Consider the following 24,913-nt stretch of genomic DNA (forward strand, 5'->3'; position numbering starts at 1 on the left):
AATAGTCTCATCTCATTTCATACTTTGTTGTAGCCAATAGCAGATGCGTACAGTAATTAAGCTACTTTTTACATGACTGTTTATTTCACACTGATGCGGTTTCCTTATTAATGTTTGTGATTAGAGAATTTTTTAACCCTTTACCTGTAATGTCAAGTTTCAAGTTTATGTCTGTTCTTTAAAATATTACCACTAATTTTACACTAGGATAACATTTTAATGTGTCTTCTCTTTCCACTGACTCCATGAGGAAATGTAAGCAATGCAAAGTGAATCCTCATTTTCATGTTTAGGCTTTGTTTACATTGATGTATCTGTCACAGTGTGCCACTTAGAGAAAGAAAACGACATATGGGTCTATTTGCAACTTCTTTATTAAACAATAGGGACACAGGGAAAACCAAATGCCACCTGAACCAGGAACAGAAACCAAACTAAACCTGACAGTTACAAATGTTCCCACAAGGCTAGTAACAATTGAAATCAGCTAAACTGTATAATATTAAAATAAAAACAGCTTAATAAACGTTCTAAATAATGTCTTAAAGAAGGAGGAGAAACCGCATGTGTGTGTGTCTATATATGTGTATGTGTGTTGTGCATGCATGTGATTGCCTAGGAGTTCATTTTGCGCAGAGTACCTCAGGAAGTGGCTTACCTAAAGTATCAGCTCCGGAAACCTATGCTTTATACATCAGTGTAAGCTGTAGAAGTGTATAACTAGTGATTGCCACACATCATTCGCCATGAGTCAACTTTCCATGTGGTAGTTAAATATCCAGATTTCATCATGTATCCAAGGGTCATTCTCAAGGAAACACTGTACAAGAAATCACAACAGAAGAGAAGAACTTCACCGTGCAATTACAAAGAAAGGATTTTTGTCTTAAACACACAGGATCTGACATACTTTGAACAACGTCCTGGGGTATGTAGTCACACCTAGTTACACTGTAACTGTTATTGTTTGCCATGTAGTGTATGGAAATTAATTGCTTATTGGTAGATGCGAAATGGCTTTTTCACCTTTTTAAAAAGTTACAAAAAAATTTGATATATATATATATTTATTTATTTATTTATTTTTTATATTACTTTAGAAAAAGGCAACTCAGAAAGGCTGCATCGAACTGTCTCATATCAAGTGTGTGGAAATCGTTCGCAGTGATGTTCCCATTCCCTGTGATTACAAGTACCCTTTCCAGGTAAGAATCAACTGGAGTTTTGCTTTAACATTTTGTTAGGAGACAGCTTCTGTAAATAATGTTAATATTTCTTCATATGTGACCCTGGACCACAAAACCAGTTATAAGTGTAAATTTTTCAAAATTGAGATTTATACATCATCTGAAAGCTAAATGAATAAGCTTTCCATTGATGTATGGTTTGTTAGGATAGGACAATATTTGTTTGAGATACCACTATTTGAAAATCTGGAATCTGAGGGTGCAAAAAAACGAAATACTGAGAAAATCGCCTTTAAAGTTGTACAAATGAAGTTCTTAGCAATGCATATCAGTAATCAAAAATTAAGTTTTAAAATATTCAGGGTAGAATATTTACAAAATATCTTCATGGAATATGATCTTTACTTAATATCGTAATGATTTTTGGCATAAAAGAAAAATCGATAATTCCGACCCATACTTTGGATTTTTGGCTATTGCTTCAAATATACCCCAGCGACTTAAGACTGGGTTTGTGGACCAGGGTCACATATCTGTCAATGTATTACTAAATGTCTAAAATAAACATTCTACCTTTAATTTTTCAATTTTTGTTTACATTGCATAAACAATATATTTTATATGTTTTTGTTTATTGACAGGTCGCTCATGACAGCTACTATCTGTATGTGTTTGCTCCAGACAACGACTGTAGGTTAAAATGGGTCAGAGCTCTGAAAGAAGGTAAGCAGCTGTTACAGAAAGTGATATACATCTTAAAAACAAGTGAAATATGATCTTAGTCTGATTTCAGTACTTTTCAACTTATCTTTATCTTTTGTATGTTGTGTTATTTCTTCAACCGATGAAGCGACGCAAAACAACAACTTATTTCTGAAGTACCATCCTGACTTCTGGGCAGAAGGGAAATGGAGATGTTGTCATCAGACCGAGAAGCTGGCGACGGGATGCAGTGAATACTATCCCAATGGAGGTGCATATTTTTACGTTAAACAGATTTAACAGCTGCTTATTTGAAATCAAATCAGATTATTGTCACTCCATCATACATGAACGTTTTCCATCTGTTTCATTTCATCCCACAGCCAAACCTCTTCCCCCAACTCCAGATCCAACGGTTTGTCGTTCAATCTCTGTTTACAGTTTCTGACTTATATGTTTATATGTTTTATTTATATTTCGGTTTATAGCTTCAAATGTTTAAGATCATTCAAATGTTTCTGTTGTCTTTGCTGTTTAGTATAATCAGGACAGCATTTGGATGAGATGTAAATTGAGCTGTCTGTATTTATCCACTAGCGCCGATTTTCAGATCCAGAGGAGAGGACTGTCGTGGCTTTAAGGAATTTCAGCCCTGTGGAAGATACAGACCTGCCTCTGCATAAAGATAACGAGTATTTTGTCGTTGACAGTTCAGAACCAAACTGGTGGACTGTTAAGGACAAAGATGGGTAAATATAAGTTAAATTATTTATAATGCCTTCTAAAATTGTCCTTCCACTGCGAAGTTTGACACATTGCAAACACGTAAAAGAATTAAAGATCATTCAACAAAATGCCACACCCTTTTCATTTGCCGTCATGATTGTCAGACACAAAAACCCATTTGATAAATTGATAAATAGATGTGACCTAGTTCAGCGTTAAGTATCCGTTCCTCTAAAAAAAGTCATTTGAAAATACTTAGATTTAAGATTTAGATTTAAACAGTTACAATAGGAGTGTATTATTGCATCATTTACCTGTAGCATCATTCACAATGTGTTATATAAGCAAAATGATAAAATGCTATTATCTGGCAGTAAACTGATTTGAGCAGCTTAATTTATTTTAACTGTTTATAAATGTTTGGCTCAAGGCTGATGATGAAAAGCGTATTGTTTCGTTGGTTCTAGTTTAGATATTAAAAGCGACAAGACCCCATATACAATTACTCGCATTTGAAAATGAGCCTTGATACCTAAAGGTGTTGCCTTTATACTAAAAAATCACTTACACACACAACATTTTTGGAATGTGAAATACTTTATAATGTTTTTAAAGAAGTCTCTTATGCTCATCAAGGCTGCATTTATTTGAGCAAATACAGAGAAAAATAGTAATGTTGCAAAATGTTATTACAATATAAAAAAATGGTTTCTATGTTAATGTACTTTAAAATATTATTTATTCCTATGATACAAAGTAAAATTTTAGTCTTCAGTCTTCAGTGCCACATGATCCTTCAGAAATCATACTGATTTACTGATTTATTATTAGAATTATCTATGTTGGCAACAGCCTGTGATACTTTTTTCAAGATTCTTTAAATAAAAAGTTAAAAAGAACAGCATTTATTTAAAATAGAAATATTTTCAAGTAACAATATACATCTTTTCTATTACTTTTTATCAGTTTAAAATATCCTCGCTGAATAAACGTGTTAATTTCTTTAAAAAAAAAGAGAAAGAATAAAAATGTAGTGACCCCAAACCATTGAACGGTAGTGTATATTATTAGAAAAGAAAGAAAAGATATTTCTATTTTAAATAAATGCTGTTCTTTTAAACATTTAATTAATCAAAGAATCCTGACAAAAGTATCACAGGTTCCAGCAAATATTAAGCAGCACAACTGTTTCCAACATTAATAATAAATCAGCATATTAGAATGATTTCTGAAGGATCATGTGACACTGAAGACTGGAGTAATGGCTGATGAAAATTCAGCTTTGATCACGGGAATAAAATAGATTTTATTGTATATTAAAATAGAAAGTTGTAATAATATTTCACAATATTATTTTTGATCAAATAAAAGCAGCCTTGATATGCATAAGCAATTTAAAAAAAAAAAACTAAAAAAATCATACTGATCTAAAAATTTTAAACATCAGTGTGTAAATAAATAAAAAAAAGAAAACTTCTATATGACTATGATTATTATTTTGCCCAGCCGAGGTTATATGTTAATGTACTAAAAATACACTTTGTCTAAAAAAACAAACAACGATGGAAATAGTGATTTATATAGCACCTTTTCTATGAAGTTGCAAAAATTGTAGCAATTAGAAAAATGCAAGTGTCTTGTAAATTTTTTTTTGCTCTCTTCTCTCCTTTTACAGAAATGTTGGCACGGTGCCGTGCATATATATCGCAGAAAAATTAACAAACAACATTGAGAAATTTGAGTAAGTTCTTTTGTGTATGTAAATGTCTTGAGCTCATAATCAATGCTTAATTAAGCATACAGTAATGGTTTTGGTTTGTCCAATGCTTTGTGGATTATAGATGGTACAATAAGGACGTAACTCGGACCGAGGCAGAGAGCTTGCTAATGAGAGAGGTAAATGACCGTTATAATGTTAATAAATGTTTCCATTGTCATTAGGTCAGATACCCATAAACTCTGACTTTGTTAGACACTTATGTCATGCCCCTTCAGTACATTTTCACAGTTTTCGGGCATTGCAAAAAGTTAGGGTTCCTGCAAACCTGCAAGAGCAACGTCTGCAGATGGTGCAGGCAAAAGCATGCAGAGTTCAAACACAAATCTACAGCCCTTAAACCAGAATGTGGTTGCTGCGTTTCCTGTCACGACAATCTTACAAGTTATGTTTTAAATATGAGAGATCTTAGACCTACACGTGAGATTTAAAGCATCTGTCAGATCTGCCACAGAGGCATTAGTACAACATATACACTGATGCATTTATCATTAGCACTTCATCTGTTGAATGAAACAAAAATGTGTTCTCATTTATGGTATGTATATTGGTGAGTGTTGATATTTATGGTTAACATTAAAGGTTTTCTTTACAGAACAAGGACGGGGGTTTTATGGTACGTGACTCTAAACACCCAGGTGTATACACCGTGTCAATATTTTCCAGAGCTGCAGGGTAAGCACTTACTTTGCTATGAAATTATTGGCACTTACAATCACGTACAAAGAAATGATTTGATCTGGAAGTTTTTAATGAACGCCATTCATCTGCAGGACTAATGGAGAGAAGTATCCCCAAGTTAAGCACTACCAGATTAAAGAACAAAAAGAAGGTGAAAAGGTCTTGTATTACTTAGCTGAGAAATACGTGTTCTCAACCATTCCAGAACTCATCCGCTATCATCAACACAATCCAGCAGGTAAGCTGAAAAATCAACTGCCTCTTGCGTTTCCTTAACTTGTTAGAGGCACTACTTTTAAAACTGCTTTCTTTTCAAATCTTAAATTTGGTAAAGCCTGTCTGGTAAAGTCTCTTCAACTTGTCCTGTGCTTGTTTTGTGGCAGGTTTAATAACCAGATTGAGGCATTGTGTGTCTAGAAATGTCTCAAACTCAAAGATCAAGGAGTTGTCATCAGGTAAACCATAATCTGTCAAGTAAAATTTGAGTTGTATTAAAGTGTATACTATAAATGGGTCATTCTACAGAACTGGTTCAAAGTCAGAGTTGGAAAACATCTTTTTCCACACATTTTCTATGTATGCAAATTGTATTAATGTCCAAGGCACACATTTCTAGTAATTGTGCAGTTAATTCTCATATTGTATTTTCAGAAAGCTTTGGAATATTTGTCCTCTTCTAAAATTTGTTACTACTGAAACACAGTTATATATAATTTAATAAGAAGGGTAATACTGACCTATTCATATTTTGCTTAGATCTTACTTGTAAATATATATTTTTTTCTATATTATTAAAACATTTTCAAAGATAAATCAATAACAATTACAATTTTAACAATATTTCAAGTGTGATTTATGAGATTTGTTGTATTTTGAATCCAATTTTACTTTGTAAAAGGCAAAAAGTTGATCATACTAATTTCAAAGTTAAGGATTCATTAGTTTGAATATACATTGAACTATACACTATCATAACATCTTAGTTGATATTTCAGTATACTTTATTTTTGACTGTACATTTTTGGTAGTGACAGTAATGCTTTGGTAATCACATTATCGAATTTTAACCTTCATTTTAAAATGATAGTGACATCTTTGTTAGTAAAACATACTAAAATACTAACAATTTGTGTAACTGTCGTGGCAAAAATCCAACGACTCTCATCGCATAAGAGACAAATTCACTCTTAGGGTCTTTTCAAAGGTTTATTTCTTGCAGAGTGTGACAAAGAAGGAACTGTTTCCTCCACTTTTATTTCTCTTCCCTAGTCTTCAAGGTTACATCTCCTAACAGCCGGTAATTTTCCACACATAGTAAGGAAACAGAGAAACACATTGTACTATATCATACTCCCAAGACTCAAATCTTTATGTTTTGGGGCCCTGATACCTTTACCTCATGACATCTTCAGAGCAGGTTTAGATAAAGCAGAAACTTACACAGTGTTTCATAAGCATATATGATAAGTAAAATGAATTTTTCTTCCACAGTAACTGTACTAGGATTTTGTTTATTTCTCCCAAATAAAGGATTATGTATTCCCATTTGTCACTACCAAAACAATGATGACGTATTTTGGTTATGACTGTTACGATAGTGACAATATTATGGGAAAACACACAAAAAACCGAAGACGTCACTATCAAAACTTCACTGGACTAAAGTCTTGTTACACCTAAGAGACTTCTTACAAAAACATAAAAAAAACCTACAGGCCCCAAACATTTGACTAAATTATAACCACTTTGTAAGGCGTAACAAAATCTGTCTGCTTTACAGATAAATGGGAGATTCACCCTGATGAGCTAACATTAAGTGAGGAACTGGGCAGCGGGCAGTTTGGCTTGGTTTGGAAAGGAAGCTGGAAAGACCGGCAGGTGGCAGTTAAGACTGTCCGAGAGGGTTTTATGTCTGAGGAAGAATTCAAGGAGGAAGCACAAGTGATGATGTGAGTGTGAGCAAAGGACATGACTGTGTATGGATCAAAAGTGTACCATGAATTTATTACATCACTCATTGTCTGTCTCCACAGGAAACTGTCCCACAATAAGCTGGTCCAGTTGTATGGTGTGGTAACTCAGCGCTCACCCATTTATCTGGTATTTGAATTCATGGAGCACGGCTGCCTGACAGAGTTCTTGCGTGCCAGAAAAGGCAGTTTTTCCCAGGAGGTCCTGCTGGGGATGTGTTTGGATGTGAGTGAGGGGATGGCCTACCTGGAAAGCTCTTACTTCATCCACAGAGACTTGGTAAGTGTAAACAGGGTCTTTGATGTGTCAATTTCTTGATTTTTGGGGACAATTTGTTCTGAAATCTTCCTATTTAACAGGCTGCAAGAAATTGTTTGGTTACTGAGAATAATGTGGTGAAGATAGCAGATTTTGGAATGACAAGGTGAGTAGCAGCGCCTCAGTATTGCAGAGACCAACATTAGTTCACCCAAAAATTTAAATACTGTTTATTATTATAATGTATATTATTCATTCTCATGCCATTCCACACTGTAAGACCTTCATTCATCTTCGGAGGACAAATTAAGATATTTTTGATGAAATTCGAGAGCAACACGGCTGAAAAGAGAATAATTTTTGTGTGCAAAGAAAACAAAAATAACAACTTTATTCAATGATTATGTTGCGTTGCTATCTATGCAGGGTCAGAAAGCTCTCAGATTTAATCAAAAATATCTTTGTTTGTGTTCTGAAGATGAACAAATGGGTTTGGAATGACATAAGGGTGAGTAATTAATGACAGTATTTTCATTTTTGACTGAACTATCCCTTTAAGACTTAAATGTAATGTAAAATTCCCACCTGTATCTGCAGGTTTGTCCTAGATGATCAATACACCAGTTCTTATGGGTCCAAATTTCCAGTGAGATGGTCCTCTCCAGAAGTGATCAAATTCCAGAAGTACAGCAGCAAATCAGACGTGTGGTCTTTTGGTGAGTCCATATTGATCCACTGAGACACTGTTAATAAGAAAAATGAATCAATGTTCACCTTTATCCACATATTTGATCTAAATACATATTTATGTCTGATTCGCAGGTGTGTTCATGTGGGAGGTGTACAGTGAGGGCCGAATGCCCTATGATAGCCGTAGTAATGCAGAGGTAGTGGAGACCCTAAATGCAGGACAACGGCTCCTGAAACCCCGGCTCTGTCCACAGAGTGTGTACGAGTTAATGCAGTGGAGCTGGAAAGAGGTGAGTCCACCGTAAAATACACTACCAGTCAAAAGTTTTTGGACAGTACGTGTCTTCTGCTCACCAAGCCTGCATTGTTTTGATCCAAAGTAAAGCAAAAACATTACAAATTTGAAAAAAAAAAATTCTATTTAAAATAACTAATTAATAGTTTTCTGTTTAAATATATTTTAAAATGTTATTTATTACTGTGATTTCAAAGCTTTTAGAAAAATCTATTTAGAAATCATTCTAATATTCTGATTTGCTGCTCAAAAAACATTTATTATTATTAATAGTAGCTTTTTTCAGTCAGGTTTCTTTGATGAATAGAAAGTTCAGATGAACGGCATTTATCTGAAATAGAAATCTTTTGTAAAAATAAAAATGTCATTTTTCATCACTTTTGATCAATTTAATGCATCCTTGTTAAATAAAAGTATTCATTTCTATCATTTCTTTCCTCAAAAAAGACAATATATTTATATTTTGACGCCAATATAATGTTACAAAAGCTTTTAATTTCTTATGATCTTTGGATTTTTCTATTCATCAAAAAAAACCTCAACTTTTTTGAGTTTTAAATATTGATAATAATAATAAATGTTTCTTGGTTATTTTCTTCTCAAAGCACATCAGCATATTAGAATATTAATGGAGTAATTAGTAACTTTGATCACAGGAATAAATTACATTTGAAAATATTTTAAAATAGAAAGCAGTAATTTTGAATAGTAAAAATATTTCACAATATTATTGCTTTTGCTGTATTTTGGATCAAATAAACACAGGCTTGGTGAGCAGAAGATACAGCCCTCTGTCCAAAAACCTTTCCAGTCCATAAACGTTCAAGTATGTAAAACATCTTAACAAACTATCATTGAATCATTAGTAGATTTGAATATTAATCAAATATAACGTCATCCCCATAAAGGTGGTTTTACTGAAAAATCCTGTTCTCATTCTCACGAATAGGACATACTAAGGAAGTTACTCATGTTCTTTTTTTTGCTTTAATGACTTTTTTCTTTTTACATTTTAAAGGTAGATTATGTAATGTGTTTTTATGTGTTGTATTTGTTATTACTAATCCTTCCTACTGTGTCTTTTGTTACTCATGTAATTCAGTCAAGTGATGTTTCTGTATCCTGATCTGTGTATTTAGTTATTTGTCTATGCAACGTGTTGGTGTCATTATTGCCACAGCAACATAAACACAACAATGTTTGTTTAACAGAAACCTGAGGATCGCCCCTCATTTGCTCTGCTCCTGCATGAACTGGGCTGCCTTGAGCAAGAACCTTGATCCAGATCGCACCCTTCCCTTTACTGAATTATAGGGATATCTCATTCAAAAAAGAACATTATGTCATTATTTAATAACTGTCAATAACTGACAGGTTTTTTTTATGGAATTAAAGGACAAGAGTTTTTGCATAGCAGTTTTCCATATATGAAAGGTCGTATTGACCAAATAGAAAAAAGGCACTCTAAAATGTGTTAGGTTTTGACTTGTGAACTATATTTTGGTTGTTCTGAAGCTATATGATATAAAATAGATTCTAAGTCATAAAAGTGAATAAATAAAGACAGACATTCATTTTTGGGTGAACTATCCCTTTAAATGAAAATACTGTATATAGTACAAATCACATATTGTATTTATTTGTATATTTTATTTATTACACATATTCTTATTTTCATCATTTTTTCACATTATGTCACTGAATTGTATTTTTCCTGACTTCTGCAAACACAAATCTGTCCCTTAGGAGGCACACATGAGCTATGTTTTTTTAACACCAGTAGTTGCTTATTAGTGTAATACTTTTGCAGTGTATTCCACAAAACTTTGCATTTACATCCATGTACTAATTGTCTCAGTAATACTTTTCTTTGTTTGCATAAGGCTCTGTGCACAAAAATCTCACAATTTTCTAAATAAAGTGAAGTTAGTAATACTAATCTATTTAAGCTTAATTGTGAAATTTTATCATTAAAACAACTGTACAAACCAAGTCTATGGACTGTTTATTATAACAAACATGCACATATAAGCACATGATACAGACCTGCTGTTACTGCCAATTGGTGCATAGAAACACAAATGCCTTCACTGGTTACTGTGACAACGGCACTGAATGGAAACACTCCAGCATGCCTGTTTTCACTGTATAGGCAGCCTGGGGCCATAAGCGCCAAATAAGTGCATATTTATTTAATGTGTTTCCAGAAAGAAATTCAGAATTTTAAAACGAATGCAGAGAAATAAAGAAACACACCTGGGCACAAAAGGTCAACAGTATAAGAGCTTAGTGGGCCCCTTGTCACAGACCCATATTCCTGGCATCTTTTATGTTTTTAGAAAAATACGCCCTCATAACGGTAAAATCAATTCCAGAGGCATATACAGTTGAAGTCAAAAATTTACATACCCCTTGCAGAATCTGCAAAATGTTAATTATAATGAATAAGATATTTCACATAAAAGATGTTTACATATAGTCCACAAGAGAAAATAATAGCTGAATTTACATACACTTGATTTTTAATACTGTGTTGTTACCTGAATGATCCACAGCTGTGTTTTTTTGTTTAGTGATAGTTGTTCATGAGTTGTTTGTCCTGAACAGTTAAACTGTCTGCTGTTCTTCAGATAAATCCTTCAGGTCCCACAAATTCTTTGATTTGCACCTTTTGCATATTTGAACCCTTTTCAACAATGACTGTATGATTTTGAGATGCATCTTTTTACACTGAGGACAACTGAGGGACTCATATGCAACTATTACAGAAGGTTCAAATGCTCACTGATGCTCCAGAAGGAAACACGATGCATTAAGAGCCGGGGGTGAAAACCTTTGGAATTTGAAGATCAGGGTAAATTTTACTTATTTTGTCTTCTGGAGAACATGTAAGTATATTATAATAAAAAAATATATATTTAGGCAAAATAAGAAAAATTTACTCATCTCTATTCTGTTCACCCCAGCTCTTAATGCATCATGTTTCCTTTTGAACCATCAGTGAGCATTTGAACCTTCTGTAATAATTGCATATGAGTCCCTCTGTTGTCCTCAATGTAAAAAGATTGATCTCAAAATCATACAGTCATTGTTGGAAAGGGTTCAAATACACAATAATGCTGAAAAACCAAAGAATCTGTGGAACCTGAAGGATTTTTTTCAGAAGAACAGCGGGCAGTTTAACTGTCCAGAACAAACAAGGGACTCATGAACAACTTTCACTAAACCAAAAAAAAAAAAAAAACAGCTGTGGATCATTCAGGTTACAACACAGTATTAAGAATCAAGTGTATGTAAACTTTTGAACAGGGTCATTTTAATAAATTCAACTATTATTTTCTCTTGTGGACTAATGTAAACATCTTTTATGTGAAATATCATATTCAGGTCAGTACTAAATAAAAAAAATAAAATGCATTTTGATCCCTTTTATTTTGGTAAAACAATTAACATTTTGCAGATTCTGTAAGGTGTATGTAAACTTTTGACTTAAACTGCATTGGCTTACAATAAAAATGTTATCAGTAAATACACCATAGTATATTCCTATAAACTTAAACCGTCATTGTTCATAACAATATAAATCTACCACAGTGATAAGAGTGCTAAGTGGGTCAGAAGTACAGCAGTCAATGCAAATGTATAACCAAGCATACACGTAGAAAACAGGTTAGAATTTGCACTTATTCTTTTAACTTTATTCATAATCATACAAAAATAAATCCACGACTCGAACCGGTTTAAAAATCGACTATGCAAACTGATGACTCACAGCAGAGATGCTGTTTTAAATGGGAGCCTGTCTCTTTAAGAGCATGCACTTGCAGCCATTTTCTGCTCTTTGTGTGGGGTGGATTAGCGGATAGAGACCGAACCCAGAGCATCAATTCTACTACACCGAGCAAACGCTATTTCACACAGTTTCTCCCCGCTTTACACTGACCGCCCGTTAGTTTAAGAGCGGACATGCAATTAGCAGGTAGGTGAACGTGATTATTTTCATGAATTACAGAGATGAGAGAGCTCGCTCGACGGTGCGCGAAAGATGATGGCACCAACCTGCTCGTGTAACGTTATTCCCCAATATGATGCTCAGTCATATTTTCACAACGAAAAGAGCTTGGCCTGTGTGTGTTTTTCAAGCCAGCCGCCTTTATCTTCGCGTTTGGGGGCGTTTTACACTAATTTGGTGAATATGGTTCATTATGATGGAAGTGCTGATAGCATCTCTTCGCTTTATGGGTGGGGTGAGGGGGGTGCGCGCGCACGTATTTCACACATCTCATATGTGATACAACGTTAACGCGCTTTATCTATATTTGTTTACATTAGTGCACAGTTCGATTACTTAACTGTCAGTGTCGTGTCGTTCCATCGTAAATACATTTTGGGATGTTTATATCCATTCCTTCCCCGAGCTGTCGAGTGTGTTCGTGCTGCTGGTGTCCGGTGGCTGAGGGCTGTTGCTAGGTTATTGCCAACCGAACCGTTATTTTGACGCCTTTGATGATTAAGAAATGCGCTGTATGACACATTAAATGACTACTTCTAGTTTTTTCCTTTATATGCGTGGATGGGTTGTGCTTATGTTATGATTAAGGACCTATATTTTGGGTTTTTATGTAGGGAAATTAGGTTAAGTGAACATGTCTGAGGTGTAACGTTAACGTTAATGTAATTTCTAAATGATTATTTGCAGCCTGGGGGACATAATAAACGATATTGTGAGGTAATGACAGCTTGTTGTACGACATCCTACTTATTACATTGCTAGATATGAAATAAAAAAAACAGGAACATAAAATATTGATATGATTTAAAATATTTAATTATTTCACGTATTAATCTGCAATCGAAGTTAATTTATATAGATACTCTTACATACTCTGTTTTTCTTTCTCAATTAGCTCTTTATATCTTTTACCGGTTTGTTTCTGAGTGATGTTTTCATTGTATAGATTCATAATGCAGCCATCTGTCAGTTTTATTTGCATAAAATTAAAACTGAAGTCCTCCAGGGCCATTTATTTTACCTCAGTCTTAAAGGGATAGTTCACCCAAAAATGAAAATTTCACTCACATCGTTCCAAACCTTGGTTCGTCTTCTGAACACAAATTAAGATATTTTTGGTGAAATCCGAGAGCTTTCTTACACTGCATAGACAGCAAGTGTCCTACCACGTTCAAGGTCCAGAAAGGTACCAAGAACAACATCATCAATCGACAAAATACTTTTTATTGCGTAAAAAATTAAACTCTCTAAAAGGGCACTAGAGTGACGCATAAGAGAAGAATCATTGAATAAAGTTGTTATTTTAGATTTTTTTCCGCAACTGAAAGTATTCTCGTGGCTTCCTAAAATTACGGTTAAACCACAAATGTCACATGTACTATTTTGTTGATGTTCTTGGTACCTTTTTGGACCTTAAACATGGTAGGACCCTTGCTGTCTATGCAGAGTCAGAAAGCTCTCGGATTTGATCAAAAACATCTTAATTTGTGTTCTGAAGATAAACAAAGGTCATACAGGTTTGGAACGATAGAAGGGTGAGTGATTACCAACAAAATTTTAATTCGGGGTTAACAAACCCTTTAAAGTCCTTATGAAATCAAAATGGAAGTTTTTTGGCTTTTAGTGTAAATATGTTAGCCTTAAAGGGATAGTTCGCCCAGAAATGAAAATTTGATGTTTATCTGCTTACCCTCAGGGCATCCAAGATGTAGGTGACTTTGTTTCTTCAATAGAACACAAAGGCAGATTTTGAACTCAAACCGTTGCAGTCTGACGGTCATATTATGGCAGTCAATGTGTCCACGGCTTTGAGAGTCAAAAAACATACACAGACAAAACCAAATTAAATCCTGCGGCTCGTGACGATACACTGAGGTTCTAAGACACGAAACAATCAGTCTGTGCAAGAAATGAAACAGTATTTATATAATTTTTTCGGAAGCGATCCGTCATGCGTATACGTCACTCATTGTTTACACAGTGCACAGAGATTGTGGGTACGATGGCTACTCAAAATGGTAATTACTTGTGCTTATCCATATTGTTGCAACCGATTAAAAACTAAAATATTACGTTTGCTTGCGTGAACTCATCCAGGAGCGTTGACTTTTCACAGACTCCCAACTTTGACGCGTCACGCACCAGCTGTTGTAAACGTGCTTAGTTAGGACAGTTGGATCAGAGGTAAAAAATGATATAAATACTGTTCATTTTTTTGCACAGATTGATTGTTTCCCGTGTTAACACCTCAATGTATTGTCACGAGCTGCAGGGTTTAATTTGGTTTGTCTTTTGACTCTCAAAGCCGTGGTTCCCATTGACTGTCATTATATGACTGATAGACTGCAATGGTTAAAATTAAAAATCAAATTGTGTTCTACTGAAGAAACAAAGTCACCTACATTTTGGATGCCCTGGGGGTAAGCAGATAAACATCTAATTTTATTTTTGGGTGAACTATCCCTTTAAGGTTATCTTAAGCTAGTGTGCTCAAAAACAATGAAAAAAAAAATCACATTTAGAAGATATAAGCACTATATAAACTTCCACCAAAATGGATCAGCGATTTTGATCACCCTGCACTTTAGCTTCTCATCAAACTTTCCGTCCAATTAAATGCTCTTTAAAATCTGAAGCGTCCCACCCCCTACACGCTGAAGCTGCAGCTGAAATCGGTCACTTGTTCACAGAGTTAGCATTTCCTGTACAGTGAATGGCACGTAGTGCACTATATAGGGGAGGGGATAGGGAACAGTTCAGACAGTGTAAATATCACGCGAACCACCACAATGCACACAGTCTGCTCCAAAGCATATCTTTTGAACGAATTGGCACAGACTACAAAACATATGAGACCTATTTGAATTCTATACAGAATGCTTTATTTTATAGTGATATGGATGAGATTGTGGCTGTAATACGGTGTCAAATGCGGCTTTACCAAGCTCAACAGCTCTGGCCCATGCTGTGATATAAACGAAACGTTATTGGCTATTTAAAAAAAGGCGGTGGGACTGTTTGATATGTCACACCCTGTCTTCCCGTTTCAGTTGAAATTATGTCCACACATAAAATAACGCTGTGTTTCAAAGCACTTCAGTGGACCTTTATTGTACAAACATATTTTTTTACTAATCAAATACTCTTGAGAGAACTTTGTAAACTTAATGATTAATTGTCACTGAATACAGATGAAAAACCATTCATATTATTTTTACCTGCAAATGTAATGTGTTAAAATGCATGGTGTACAGCACTCATAATGAAACCGTTTCACCTGCTGACGGAAATGATGCATGCCTAACTACATCAACCACGTAGCCTCATTTTTTCTCATCTCAGGAAATTACAAGTAAATGATGCAATCATGAACAGTCCAGAGTATGTGTGAAAGCATGTAGTTTCAGTGTATCCCTTCTGTACGTAAGGGAGAATCTTTCAGTCAGCCATCAATTACACGTCCTGCCTGGCTGTCTAGTAATTGTAGCTCAAGGCTTGCAGAGAGGGCGGGAGTATGATGTCCTACCGAGTGGTGTGACCCAAATGTGACGCTCTTTCAGCGGTGGAAGCTCTTATACGACCTTTTGGTGTCTAGACCTTTTGTATGTGGCTAGACCAGTGGTTCTTAGCTGCAGGGCCTCAAGATTAATGAAAATAATAAAAAAAAAAAGACAAAAGCTTTATATAAAGTTCTATGTAAGGTCTAAAATTTATTATCAGGTTGATATTGAGAGTAAAAATATCAAAAATCAAAATATCCAGCTATTTTTAGCTGTACAAAAGGGCTCATTTTGCTGCTTAATATTGTAAATTGGTTTGTCTTACCATATTATTGTAATGTATTATTTTAATTAGTGCAAACAGTTTACCGTTTACTGCACATTGATATTCTTCTCATTATTTCTCATTGAAAGAAAAAGTGGATAGAGTAAGTCACAAACATGTAGATAAAATATGGGGCCTTTATATTTTGTTGTGGACAGTCAAAAATGTTGAGAATTGGTACTCTTGATCACGTTTGTAGTATTGAATGCTTTTATGTCAGTGGTGGTGCGATTTTGTCATGCTCACTTAACATATAGGAATGTAGACCGTGCACCCCACCATATAATGGGAGTCAGCCATTGTGAGAAAGTTTATTCTAGTATCTCAACATCCTTTCCCACAGGAGCAGTGTCTACCTCTTTCTCCCTGTCAGATCACTTTTTCCTCTTGGAACGTGGTGCTATCATGAATGTTTTTTTTTCCAAGAGTCCCTTTTTGAATGACAATGATTCAGCTCTGAGGTTGTTATCAGTCTGAACATGTCTCACGCCACCTCACGTGATCCTTTTCAACAAATTAAAATGTGCAGAAACCCCCAGGGCTTAAAGTACATCCGCTTTTTTTATTTTTGTTCTGATGCAGACCAGCTCTGGTTGTTAAATATGACAGTTAGATATGATCAGTTTTATGAAGTGTGTATTAACATTTTTTTATTAGATGATCATAAAAAGTCATTCCAACTAAATGATTTTACACTAGCTATGTGTGATTGTGCATTCAGTTGTGAGGCGAGTTTCTCTCAAGCAGAGTATTTACGTGCTGCTGCCTGTGTAGAGTCTTTCAAATGAGTCACTTATGTGGTTCCATGATGACAAGTATGCTGCATCTGAAGGCAGCAATATGGTGTGAAAAATTGGGTTCTTTTGTAAAGAAGGTTTCCATCAAGAATACACAAATGACAGTAATTTAAAATCTTTATCATGTAATTTCTTAATATATATTGCAAATGCATTTGTTAAATTGTTACATATCTCAGTTTTAAAAGTCATGGTTTGGTATGTTTTCATTGCAGCTATCAACACTGTGGTAACTGGCTGCAAAACACGTTTTGTACTTAAGTTTGTAGTTAATGGTTCTGTTGTAAAAGGGGGAAGAGTTTTGAATTACTTCCATCTTCACTTTTAGATGCAAAATATTTTAGAATATTTGTAAAGTTTAATTCATTATAATAAATAAAAGTCTGGCTGCGAGTAGCGATTACCTGGGTTCAAGCACCCTAAGGCATTTAAGCACATATGATAAAATACATTACATATTATTTCTCAAGCTTGTAAAAACCTAAATCACTGATTAAAAAGCATTTTGACAAATCCAGATAATTTATAGTGCCAGCTGTGGTCTGATCTGTCTAAAACTCTGCATGCTTGTTTAGAATCAACTGTCTCGTGTGCTCACCAGGTTTGGTGCAGATTTGAGTTTTCATTTAGGCTTTATTATGGGTATAATTGGACAGGCCCCTTTTATAAAGGACCCCTTTATAGCTTCTCAAAGGGTAAATTTCAACATTTCTTTGATAATCATTTACTTTGAGAGTCCAGAGAATTGTACTGCAGTGTTTTTTACAGATTGAGCAAAAAACCTAGGGCTAGTTCACAAAAGTAGATTTTTAATATTTTCTCAATCATTTAATTAACGGTTTGATCGACATCAGTGGTTCATAAGGCAAAGTTGTTAGGAACAAGGAGGTCTGTCATGTCATCAAAATATCCCCCAGTGGCCGATTTCTTTTAAATTTTTCACAGACCTTTAGGGCCATGAGTCAAACAGGCCTACCGAGTTTTGTTCCGATCGGCCTCTATTAACCTTGTCTAATAGGTGCTTAAATTTCATCTGCCTATGGTCCCTTTGGACCAAGACAATGTGTACCAATTTTCACATTAAAAGGACAAACAGTTGCGTACTTGTCGCCAAATTTTATGTTATTTCCCTCTTCTAGCACCACCAAGTGGCCAAGCTCCATGACTTTTTTTCATGTGACCTCAGATTCAGCTCTTGCATGTACGTGTTGTGAGTTTGACTAAGATATATTATTCCGTTCAAAAGATATAGCCGTTTTAGTACAGTACAGTCGGTGCTGCTTCTTTTAAACATTTTGGCATCTCTTTGCGACGGAGAGTTGAAATTATAGATATTTGGTCTCCAGAGAATCTTCCTGCAGTGGTTTGGTTCTGATCAGGTGAAAAATATAGGACTAGTTGTAAAAGTAGGTTGTTCATAAAATGCAAAATACCCGAAAATTTGAGTGACGGACAAATCCATGAGTTTTGTCCAGCATGAGCCAAAGATTCCAATGACATACAACACTTGAGCCTGGAACAAACCATTTAGGATTTATGAGTGATTTCGTACTTTTGACTGCTGTAGCACCCCTGTCAGGCCGATTGGGGCAAGCCTTGATGACGTTGTAAATGGTGTGAGTACTACCATCCCTCCAAGTTTCAAGTCTCTATGACTTACGGATTGGTCTACTCGATCATGTAAAGATTGCTGATCCTTGGCCATTCAAACAATTACAATAGGGTTTCACGCTTGAATAAAACTAAACAAATAATGAAAATGAATTAAATATTTGGATATTTTATATAGTTACATTAAAGACATGAGTGAGTACAAGTAGGCCAAGTGTAGATGTGTAGTATAAGTTATCAGGCTAATTTGTTATTTGTATGCTGTGCTAGTTCTTAAAGGTTGTATCAGCGATTTCAAGCCTGAAACATAAAGTGTCACTTTCAGCTGACCTTTCTTCACGATCCGCTCGCTGCCTGCCTCATAAATTGTCTGTAAAAAAAACGCGTCTCTGTGGTCAGCCTAGGGTCCGAGATATGCCAAAAAAACAATCGGTGCTACCAACGATTCCACAGCAAAACAAACAGTGTTCCAACCAATCACCGTCAGGGGGTTGGTGTTGTGAACTTTCCTACTGGTGCAGGGATGTGAGGGAGGCAGAGCGAAAGTCCACAACACCAACCCCCTGACGGTGATTGGTTGGAACACTGTTTGTTTTGCTGTGGAATCGTTGGTAGCACCGATTGGAGCGAGTGGATCATGAAGAAAGGTCAGATGAAAGTGACACTTTATGTTTCAGCCTAGAATCACTGATACAACCTTTAAGCTAACTAAAACAGACAATAATGCTCATTACGAAGCAGTTCAAATGACATATATTGTGATTTAGTAGGAATTATTATCAGACGCTAAAGAGAGTACCTATTAAGTTATCTGAGCCAATGAGATTGCTTGAGGTCCTAATGGAGATCGTATTTCAAAGGATGACCGTTTTGTTACAACAATGGCTTGCTAGTTTTTCTTTCAGTACAGAAGTTAAACAAGCTTTGCAGAAGCAGCTAAGCTGAATAGGAGCTTTAGAGCTGCTGCTGTTGTCTAAATGAAAACTCCCGTAGTACATAGTTGCACGACATTGTGAGATATTATAAATGCTGAGAGGAAACCACACCCATTTTAGAGGAGCAGATGAATCTGTATTGTTAAAATGTTGTAGAGCGTATCAGCATGCATTTGTTAGTGACCTGTAAAAGAAAAAAGGCAAGTGACATATTAACAATGAGCTGTTCCATTAAGTTGTTTCTTGTAGCTTTCACCACGTACTAACTCAACAACATGACTTTGACTGATTTGACTTGGCATACATCTCTGGACTAGATGAAGCTTGTGCTTGTGAAGACCTGATGTTGCCCCTTCTGTGGCCTTCAGCGTTGCAGACAAGTGCCGTTCCCACCCTGACCTACTGTGAGAGGTCTGAGACAGTTATTCCATCATGTGATTCTGCTGTTACCACCAACCACCTGAAACTGACAGAGGGTTCAACCCACTAAAACCTGTCGAAAGTGCATATTAAAGTTGTTGTTTGATATTAAAATACTCATATCCCATTTGCCCAAAAACCTTTTGGAAAATTCGTTATTTTTCCAATTGCATTTGATGGCGCTAGAGTGCAGACAAATTGCAATGTTTTTTTTGTTTGTTTGCGCAGTGAGTAGTCTTCACTCTGTGTGTTGTTGCTATGATGCATCATCATTTTTCTCTCTTACTGTACGTTGTTCACACTTCAAAATTTCCACTTAGTTCCTGTTTGTATCTGTTACTCATAAGAGAGCCTTTGTTCTATATAGGCTCCATATTTAATCTCATGGTGACCACAGGCCATCTCTCTTCCTCTCAGCTGCTCTGTCAAGCTTTGATGAAGGTGAAAATTGACAATCAGCCTCCTTCTTGGACAGATGGCAGACAGGCCACTTCTTGTTACATGTTCTGGCAAATTAATTATGTGTTTGTTATACATAAACATCTTAAGACCTCTTTTTAATGACTTTTAAGAGGGCAGAAATCTATTGGCATTGTCATCCTCCATAAATAAATAAATAAATATTCTTTGACAGGTTTGCCCAAGATTGTTTTATACACAAATGCTCCAATATTGCACAGGAGCAGTTGAAGTAGCTTCTAATTCAAAGCATTGTGTTTGTGAGGCCAAAGTCAAGTCAAGTCAACCTCAGGTCTAAAATGGGCAATACGTCTCACCAAATCACACTTCCTGAGAATGCAGAGGTCTTGAGATGCATTTGTAGATGTTGTATAAACTATTTTTATCTTGACACTGCATTTTAAAAATGTGTTGTGTCTGTTTGGTACTAAAAAAAGAGAGAAATGTAACCGTAAACAAAAAACAGAAATAGCAGACGTCTGAAGCTGCTTTTTGTAATGTCTGTTGAATGATTTGTTCTTCTATACAATGTAGTAATTTAATTTCATGAATTGCTTTCATATAGTTTTTTTTAGCTATTATATACTATATTGTTATGTTGAAGTGATTTTAAACTGTTAATGTGCAATAAACCGCAAAAAAGAGCACATTTTTTTATTTGTGGCTTATTGCAGATAGTCAAATTCACACAATAATTGATCAAAATTACCATCTTGGCTTCTATATGTAAACACATTAGGTCATGTCTTAGGTCATGTGATCTTGAAATTGCTATACAATTTTAAACCTTATTTAAAGCTAAATTAATTGGTGATTGTACAGTGGAGATCAAATGCAGAGAACAAACTACAAATACATTTATTTAAATATTGTTAATCTTCATCACTCAAATCATTTGAAGGATTATTGGTTGTAGGTATACCACTGTTCTACTAACATGTTTGACAAAATATTCAAGGCATTTTAACAAAAACCTTTATTTTGTGGATAACGTACTGATCGAAATGAGAGTACAGTAACCACTGTAGCACAAAAGAAGATGGCAACTAAAATTCTGGAGGGTTGCAGCTGTCAGAAATTAGTAGGAAGTGTAGAGGCCCTTGCTTTAAATGACTTCAGCACATCTGCGGCTGCAGGACGTCACTAGTTCTTTAGACTGCGCTGATGTGATATTGGTCCACTCTTCTACTCTCTTCCATAGTTTGGTAACTGTAGTGAGTTTCTTAGTCATTATTCATTATTTCAATGTTCTAAGCACCAAGAAACTGCTTTATCCATTTAGCAGTGTGTCGGGAGTATTGTCCTGCATGACAATTGCAGGCTGATTGGGAGATGCTTGCAGGAAAGGAACTGCATGTTGCTAAAGGAGGTTCTGATAAACATTTGCATTCACCCTGCCATGTATCTGTGTAAAAGGCCCAACTCCTGCTGCAGAAAACACACCCTAAAACCAACACACTTCCTCCTCCACCTTTCACTGACTTCTTTACGCACTTGTGCTTCAGTCTTTCCTCAGTTTGAGGCCGAACAAAATGTTTCCCATCAGACCCAAATAAATTTAACTAGCTCTCATCACTAAAGTGAACTTTTGACCAGTTCTCCTCTCTCATGCTCCTCAGCAAAGGTGAGCCTAGTAGTGATGCACCAAACGTTCGGCAACCAAAAGGCCGAAGAAATTATACAGAGGAATGACGTGACTCGATCAAATAGAGGCGCGCACTAATGCAGCAAACATGTCGGCAGTGTGGAAGCATTTAAAACTGTCAGAGAAAGATGCAAAAATCGTTACAAGCACCGACAGCACAAGACTGTTTAGTATTGCATTGCATGTCTTCCATGAGAAGAGAAAGGGGTGGTTGTTGCTGGTTACTTTATGATGACTGAAATCGCGAAATGGCCTTAAACCATTAGTAAATAAACTACAGAATATTATGTAAGATTCATACACCCAAAAAACTGTATTTATTGTGAAAGCGCTGCACAAGCTTAGCCACAGTTCAAAGCGCGAGGAAAATCTGTGTGATGAGTCATTCATAAATCTGCTGCTGTCAGCAAAAAGTAGTACTGAGGTCTTCTTTCAGGTTTCTGTCAAAATAAAAGTCTGTTAGTATTGCAATTTTACTGTTGTTCTGTAAAATAAAATAAAAAGGTAACACAAAAATAATGATAACAATCATTACAACAGCTCTATTAATGCATTTATTATAACTTTCTCCTTTGCTGAGCAAGGCTGCGTTTATTTGTACATTAAAAATGCATGCCTGATTCAAGAAGGGGGTCTTAAAAATGGCCAAAGAATATTATTTTACTAACTTAATTTTAAGTTAAATTGTCCTTTGTTGGTAGGCTATAATGTCTACTAGAATGTTAAAAATGTTCAGTGTTAAATATTTTTAAATTGCTGTTTTGGAATTGTTTTGGATTTTTTTTTCTTTGAAAAGCAAGACAAAACTGTAAATTGCAAATTTTGGCTGTTTAATTTATGCAATTGTGTAAAAAAATTGGCAAAATACATAGGGAAAACATGAAAAACCGTGTTCGGTAATTGGCCTTCGGCCCAGTGTGGCCCAATTTTCATTTCGGTGCATCCCTACAGCTTAGCATTTTGATTCTTTCTGCTGATGAGAGGTTTGGTTACTGCAGAGTGGGCTTTTAGTTCGACTTCTATTAAACATGCCTAGACAGATCTTTACACTGTTCAGTGTTGAACTGGCAAGCAATTCCAGCTGCAGTGCTGAACCGATTCCCAAGTGAGAGTCTCTGCATTATCCTGTCCTCTCATGCATTTGTCTTGAGTGGACAACCAGCCTTTTTTGAGGGCTTCATCTTGACGACTTCCTGTCGCATGGTTTCGATCACCTTCAAGCAGCCCGCCATCTCAGTGAAAATTGGAGAAATGCTGCCAGTTAAATAGGGTTTGTCATATAATTAAGGAAATAGCACCTGGTGCCAGATTAACACCATTTTATATACTGCGCTTCAGAATACAATTAATTTATGAAATATACTTAAAAACTGCCCTTCTACTCAAATAGGACTAAGCAGTAACCTTGAAGATTAGGAAATTATAGGTTGTTCTCTAATTTTGATATCCACTATATATCACTGTCAATAAGTAAAATAATTTGTTTTAGGATTTTGTTCATTGCGCTGCTTTCTATTATTTTATATATTAATTTAATTTATTGCCAGAATCTGTGGCCCTCATTAATAATCATTTTTTAAAATAAATATATATGTTTCTTAAGGTCTTTTTCTTGGAATTTGCCGGCAGCCACACTAGAGCTTGTGTTTTGAGACTAATTGAATTCCACCAGTGAACTCAGCTGAAAGACTTTAACTAGAGAGATTTCTTCAAGGTCATGACTTTTTTTTTCCGAATACCAGTGTTTCATAGACTATGTTTCACTTAAACATGGAGTTAAAGTGTTCAGTGTCTTTGTTTAGCATCCTTGTCTGTTGGTGTTGAAGCTCATGGTTTATGTTTGTTTCAGATTGGGCTGTTTTGTGAGTGAACCTGTGTCGCCATGACAACCCACGTGACCCTGGAGGATGCGCTGTCCAATGTGGACCTGCTGGAGGAGCTTCCCCTCCCAGACCAGCAGCCATGCATCGAACCCCCACCATCCTCCATAATGTACCAGGTACATTTACACAAACACATTCTTATGGTTGTTATTAGATGTAGAGTTCACAGTAAATTTGGACATAACTTGATTGACCTTCTGTCTGTTACTAGGCAAACTTTGACACCAACTTCGAGGACAGAAATGCGTTTGTCACTGGTATTGCCCGCTACATTGAACAGGCCACTGTGCACTCCAGCATGGTGAGTAGAAGGACGACTTTGTGAAACAGCACATTAGACTTGCTGGTCATGTGACCAGAGCAGCAATAACGAAAGGATGTTGCATTATAACAAAGCTGCTCTTTATGGTTCTTTCTGAAATCTTTATCAGAAGGGCACTGAGAAGCAGAAACAGTCATTCAGATTATCTGATGCAGGCTTTTCTTTGTTACAGCGATATTTAAATAGCCTAGAGCAGTGCCGTTCCCTTCCCAAAGCTTTTGTGTGCAAAAAATACTAGGATATTACCATATTTTTAGGTACTGTGAAAAAAACGTTTCTTTAACATGTAAACTGGCAATATCATGGTATTCTGTGAAGCACATTGAAGTACGTTTGTAGTTAATAATAGTTTTTGTCTTTGTGAAGAAATTAATACCTTTGTGGCCCTGGACCACAAAACCATCATCGTTATAAGGGTAAATTTTCTGAAATTAAGATGTATACAACATCTGAAGGCTGAATAAATAAGTTTTCCATTGATGTATGTTTTGTTAGCATAGGACAATATTTGTCTGAGATACAACTATTTGAAAATCTGGAATCTGAGGGTGCAAAAAATCACAATACTGAGAAAATCGCCTTTAAAGTTGTCCAAATGAAGTTCCTAGCAAAGCATATTACTAATCATAAATTAAGTTTTGATATATTTAAGGTAGGAAATTTCCAAAAAATCTTCATAGAACATGATCTTTACTTAATACCCTAATGATTTTTGGC

At 35.5% G+C, this 24,913-nt stretch overlaps 2 protein-coding genes across 2 annotated transcripts in view; both read left to right on the forward strand.

The window, feature by feature from the left end:
- Window positions 1-205: 205 nt before the first annotated feature.
- itk (IL2 inducible T cell kinase) lies at window positions 206-10,268 on the forward strand. Its single transcript, XM_073820499.1, has 17 exons — window positions 206-928; window positions 1,101-1,205; window positions 1,829-1,910; window positions 2,038-2,160; window positions 2,273-2,304; window positions 2,487-2,638; window positions 4,291-4,356; window positions 4,457-4,511; window positions 4,988-5,067; window positions 5,166-5,311; window positions 5,457-5,528; window positions 6,854-7,022; window positions 7,107-7,323; window positions 7,404-7,468; window positions 7,900-8,018; window positions 8,125-8,282; window positions 9,499-10,268. The coding sequence occupies exons 1-17, from the start codon at window positions 791-793 to the stop codon at window positions 9,565-9,567; spliced, it is 1,848 nt and encodes a 615-aa protein (XP_073676600.1). The 5' UTR covers window positions 206-790; the 3' UTR covers window positions 9,568-10,268.
- A 1,866-nt stretch (window positions 10,269-12,134) lies between these two features.
- The window catches only part of cyfip2 (cytoplasmic FMR1 interacting protein 2), a 38,894-nt gene continuing 26,115 nt past the window's right edge, over window positions 12,135-24,913 (forward strand). Inside the window, exons 1-3 of the mRNA XM_073820105.1 lie at window positions 12,135-12,266; window positions 23,841-23,990; window positions 24,086-24,175. Coding sequence (XP_073676206.1) covers window positions 23,874-23,990; window positions 24,086-24,175 — 207 coding nt within the window. The 5' untranslated portion in view covers window positions 12,135-12,266; window positions 23,841-23,873. The remainder of the gene's footprint in view (window positions 12,267-23,840; window positions 23,991-24,085; window positions 24,176-24,913) is intronic.

The sequence above is a fragment of the Garra rufa genome, chromosome 16 (assembly GCF_049309525.1).
Source record: "Garra rufa chromosome 16, GarRuf1.0, whole genome shotgun sequence".
Taxonomy (NCBI): Eukaryota; Metazoa; Chordata; class Actinopteri; order Cypriniformes; family Cyprinidae; genus Garra; species Garra rufa.

Bases quoted from the DNA above. Each gene is read 5' to 3' on its own strand.
- itk (XM_073820499.1), top strand. From the start codon at position 791: ATGTATCCAAGGGTCATTCTCAAGGAAACACTGTACAAGAAATCACAA. The intron at 2,305-2,486 runs GTTTGTCGTTCA...TTTATCCACTAG, and splicing joins CCCCAACTCCAGATCCAACG to CGCCGATTTTCAGATCCAGA. The intron at 5,529-6,853 runs GTAAACCATAAT...TCTGCTTTACAG, and splicing joins GATCAAGGAGTTGTCATCAG to ATAAATGGGAGATTCACCCT.